Source organism: Ixodes scapularis, unplaced genomic scaffold, assembly GCF_016920785.2.
Source record: "Ixodes scapularis isolate PalLabHiFi unplaced genomic scaffold, ASM1692078v2 PGA_scaffold3__209_contigs__length_174095766, whole genome shotgun sequence".
Classification (NCBI taxonomy): domain Eukaryota; kingdom Metazoa; phylum Arthropoda; class Arachnida; order Ixodida; family Ixodidae; genus Ixodes; species Ixodes scapularis.
The window spans coordinates 26,800,241-26,804,972 of record NW_024609868.1 but is presented as its reverse complement, the minus strand read 5'-3'; the positions used below and the strand labels follow the sequence as shown (position 1 = coordinate 26,804,972).

At 45.0% G+C, this 4,732-nt stretch overlaps 1 protein-coding gene across 1 annotated transcript; it reads left to right on the top strand.

Moving 5' to 3' along the window:
* The first annotated feature begins 2,216 nt into the window (after nucleotides 1–2,216).
* LOC120841609 lies at nucleotides 2,217–3,883 on the top strand. The gene is made up of 4 exons (XM_040212535.1): nucleotides 2,217–2,378; nucleotides 2,592–2,829; nucleotides 2,898–3,076; nucleotides 3,611–3,883. The coding sequence occupies exons 1-4, from the start codon at nucleotides 2,217–2,219 to the stop codon at nucleotides 3,881–3,883; spliced, it is 852 nt and encodes a 283-aa protein (XP_040068469.1).
* The last annotated feature ends 849 nt before the right edge of the window (nucleotides 3,884–4,732 follow it).

Below are 4,732 nucleotides of genomic sequence, written 5' to 3'. Positions count from 1 at the left end.
GGTTGAACGCAGCAAAGTTTAAAGTTGCACAACAAACCGTTATGTGTTTTGTTTTGTTAGCTTGACAGCACTATAAGTCAAGAGGCTCCAAAGAAGCTTCGCTGAAAGACGTGGCGCAAAATGCAAGATGAAAAGACTTTTATATATCAGGTAAAAACGGCAAATAAATCTGCAGTTTTGTTTTCGTTCGTTATGGTTTTTCAGTTGCCGTAACGTGCCAGTACTCCACTCACGTGTTTACAAACAACAGACAGAAAGAAAAATAATAACTTAATTGATGATTTTGAGCGTATCGACAGGGGAAAAAAAAGCTTTGGTACTGTTCCGCGTTTTTAACCTTTATTCAGAGTAACGGACTAAAGGACAACGTGTTGTAATAATAAAGTTTTTATAGATGCAAATACAAAGTTATTTACACCATAAAGACGTATTACAGCTGGCCTTTGAGCAAATTGTCACCACCACTCTAATTTTTTTTTTAAATGCCTACGTGTCCATTTTTTAGCATAACACAAGACGCCGAGCCCATCATTGCAATCTCCAGGGAGAATTCAACGATATCTGGGAAAAGATAAAACAAAATAGATGGTTTGACTCAAAAGCGAAATCCGTGCAGCGGTAATCCCGAACTTAATGTGCAACGACATTGAGTTGGAAGATTTCTTACTTTACACCAGCTTCCTGTCGCTAGTGAAATTCAAGAATGCTCGAACGCAACACCACTGACCAAGAAGCGTCTTCGTCGCGGCGGAATTCAAAAGATGAAAGCGGAGCTTTTCGTTCAGTCTTTCCTTCCAAAGCCGCCTTTTGCTCCTTCGCGAAATTTGTTGACGGAGCTGTGGGGACAATGGCAACAGTACGATCCCCGGGAATGAGTCATCGAGCTCTGCGGTGAAGATATTCAAATGCTGCTCACACAGTGGACGCGAAGACTGCGTAGGCATTCGATATGGGCTCGTGACAATCGAGGCCTCGAGGTCGCTGCTTTTTGAATGGGACGACATTATCGCGAGGCGGCTAAAGGTACCTCTGTTATCTCGCATGAGGCGTGGTCCTCGTAGATTTTCTGCCTCATCTTATCGCGGCAGGGCCAGGTGTGACATGGTAGGTGGAACAAGGTAAATGCAGCTTACTTGATTTTCCACCGACTGCTCACAACGACCAGGCTCGGCGAGGGCGCTAGCTTCACGGATAAATAAATATCGCTTTGAAGACGTCATACCAGTTGGCATATTTCATTTATCAAAGCGAGCAGGGAAGCAAGCCGAGTCCGGTGATGCAGCACGGCGGTGGCATCATTCGAGTGTTTCAGACAGCGTGCAGCATCAATGGTATGACTGCAGCAATGTCCCGCCAGCGCGAAGAAACGCGTACACCGCAACGATTTTTTTACATTCCTTCTCAAATGAGCGAACACTAAACAATCGAATCGAAGGCATCGGCGTAGAGGAAGCTTGTGCTGGTCTCGACAAGACGCGATTTTCAAAACAAAGACACGAAGCACAGAAAACACGGCTGTACAGCTCTCACATCGCAACAAAAACTACCACAAAACGAAACACTCGCATCGCAACGATTTTGCGACGCGACTTGTCTCAATGGCGAACACTAAACGAATAAAGAGAAGTTATCAGCACCAGAGCTGGGCAGTATCGAAGATACTTGTATCTTCGATACTATCTTTCGATACAGTTGAGTATCTTGTATCCGGTGTCGCTTGCCAGAAAAACTTGTATCGAAGTATCGGTATCGAAGATACTTCTTGAAAGTATCGTGTATTGTAAAAATACCCGATACTTGCAAAAGTGCGCTTCTAAATCGAAGCTGCGTTTTCTTTCACTCTTGTTCAGGGGAAGCTAGAGCATAGAAGGCCTCCGAAAAGACAACATCAAGTAAACAAATCTCGTGTCCGCGGCTAAAACAACAAACAAAGAAACACGATCGAAAGAAAGTCGAGCGGTTTCGCAGTCTCTGCACGGGCATTTTCCTTTTTTTTGTGTGTCTATAGCAAACCCGGGTTGCACGGCCGCCCAGAGCACTACAGGAGCCAGACAGGAGGGCGCCGTCTGCAAAACGCTAGGCGGCCAGGCTGAGCTCTGTCCCTGGTTTTCTTTTCCGCGGAACTTCACTTGATATTTCCGACTGTTTGGTGCGCACTTCGCAGTCCCAGTCTTGGAGTTGAAAGTTATTTGTTCCGCCGCGTCGACGGGCTAGCAATGGCAGACAACGACAATACTCCTCGCTGTGCCATCTTGGACGGGAAGTATTTTACCGTGATTTCATCTAGGGACGACAGTGTAAAGGCTGCCTGTTCGTTTTGTAAAGCAACCATCTGTGGCGCCTACTCGTTAACCTCGAATTCCAAGCTTCACTTAAAGGTAGGTGCAGAATCAACTTAAATTAGATTTTTTGTTTGCTTGTAACATGCCAAGAAATGCATTGAGTCGAACATAGTGTATCTATATGTATCTAATTTTTCAGTGCTGTCTTATGTACCAAAACGGTGCATTTGCATAGCTTACGGAAGTACGCTTTGTGTAATATTACTTGTGTGGCGGCTATATAATTAATCGATACTTATTTTGTTTCAGCGCGTGCATCCACAAGAGCTAAGAAGGTTCGATGAGTACAAAGAAGGGTGGAGAAAACAAGCAGTCAAGAGAAAGGCCGACGCCCCTGCTGACAAAATGCGCCAAACGAAACTGTTTTGCTCTCCCGGGAGTCAACTGACTCAGCCTAAAGTAGACAATCTGACCGTCAAGTTCGTTGTGGATGGGTTGCATTCATTATCGACAGTCAAAGAGCCAGGCTTCATACAGCTTGTAACAGGTGAGCTTCCAATTCTATGCGAAATCAGACTGCACTATAATTGTACATTGTCTCTTTTTCTATTTTAGGCTTGCGCCCAGGGACTAGTGTGATGTCGCGACGCTCCCTAGGTCGGCGAATTGATGAGGAATGGGAAAAGTTTCTGGATGACGCGCGAGAGAAGTTGTCTGGTAAAAGCTATGTTGCAACCACAGCTGACATCTGGTCCACTCACCATCGTAGCTTCATGGGTGTCACGGTTCATTGGGTAAGCGCTTTGTGTTTTGAATAAAACAAAATGTGTCCCTTTCCTTCACTACCGTGGCAAAGGCAGTGGTAACACAGAATGTGTACGCATTATTTTGGGGAGCTTCCATCAGCTTGCTGGGAACAGCGTCTCCGGAAGAAAGCCCTGCCAAAAGTAGTGGAACGCGTAGGTCACGTAGATTTTATGCTTCGCCCACGTATAAGGTGAATCGAAGCATATGGTTCCCTCATAGAGCGGTAGTACAGTGGTTAAGACATCGGATTCACAGTATGAGGGTCAGAGATTCGTAAAAAAGTCCCTAGTAGTTCTGTGTTTAAGACTTCGGATTCATAATCTGAGGGACGCTGGTTCGTATCGGAGCGCTGCCGGTGTTTTTTATATTTCAATTTTCGTGTTCCCCACCTTCGTTACCTAGAAGGCGTCGCCGGAAGTGCCTGAGGCTATTCCTATAACATATTCTGTATTAAAAAGTAGAAGTTGTGGAAAATCATGATTAAGTAACTAATGAATGATGATATTTGTATATTTATTTAGATCGATGCTGACACCCTTTCTCGGAGGTCGCTCGCACTGGCCTGCAGGAGGTTTCGTGGAAGCCACACGTACGACAGGATAGCAGAAATGCTGGAAGACATCAGGCAGTCCTTCGACATCTCGCGGGAGAAGGTCGTAGCCACGGTCACAGACAACGCCAGCAACTTCGCCAAAGCCTTCAGGGAGTTCGGCTTTTGTTCTGAGATTACTGACCGGGGTAAGGGTAATGCTGTACTTATTATCAAACATTTTCTCAGATTTTTTAAGGACTGATTTACGACTGTTTAAATAACCTAAACCCAAGTGGGTAACGTGCGATTACAAATGCAAGAAGTGTGAAAAATATCCGTCATGTTATGCACCGATTCTAATTTTCCTCTTGTCTGGTGCAGCTGACTTGGTTAATTTTTGTGATACATATAATTCTTCTTTTGATACGCAATACAAATACTTGAAGGTGAAGCCACTGGAGCTAATGCAAACGAGAGTGTTTTTGATTATTGCACAACTGTTTTTCTTTTAGTTTCTATGAATATGTGTTATTCACCGTAAAATGTTTCCAAACATGTAATCTTGAGTGCTGTTTTAAGTATTTCGACTAAATGTGTTCCTTTTTTAACTGGCAGATGATGTCGCCGCCGACTTGTTCTTTGAAATTATGGTCGAACCCGACAACCTGGACGATGCTGAAATCAACTTGCCTCGTCATCTTCGATGCGCATGTCACACGCTGAGTCTTGTGGCAACTTCAGATGCGAAGGCAGCCTTGTCGACACCGTCCTTTGAACGTGCTAACACATCGGTCATGTCAAAGTGTTCGGCTCTATGGAACTGTGTTCGAAGACCCAAGTCGTCTGAAGTTATTGTGGACATCCTAGGGCATTCTCTGAAGACGCCATGCGTAACACGCTGGAATTCATTGTATGACAGCATGAAAGACCTCCTTCGCTCGAAGGATAAACTGCGAGATGTCTGCGATGGACTAAATCTGCAGACATTCCAAGAAAGAGACTTAGCATTTATTGCCGAGTACTGTGAGATCCTGCAGCCCATCCCCTCCGCTCTGACGCGACTCCAAGCGCAGTCCGATTGCTTCTTCGGGGAGCTGCTGCCAACGCTTTT

Excerpts from the sequence above, each read along its gene's own strand:
- LOC120841609 (XM_040212535.1), top strand. The coding sequence starts at position 2,217 with ATGGCAGACAACGACAATACTCCTCGCTGTGCCATCTTGGACGGGAAG. Across the intron at positions 2,379-2,591 it reads ATTCCAAGCTTCACTTAAAG|CGCGTGCATCCACAAGAGCT; the intron begins GTAGGTGCAGAA and ends ATTTTGTTTCAG. Across the intron at positions 2,830-2,897 it reads CTTCATACAGCTTGTAACAG|GCTTGCGCCCAGGGACTAGT; the intron begins GTGAGCTTCCAA and ends TTTCTATTTTAG.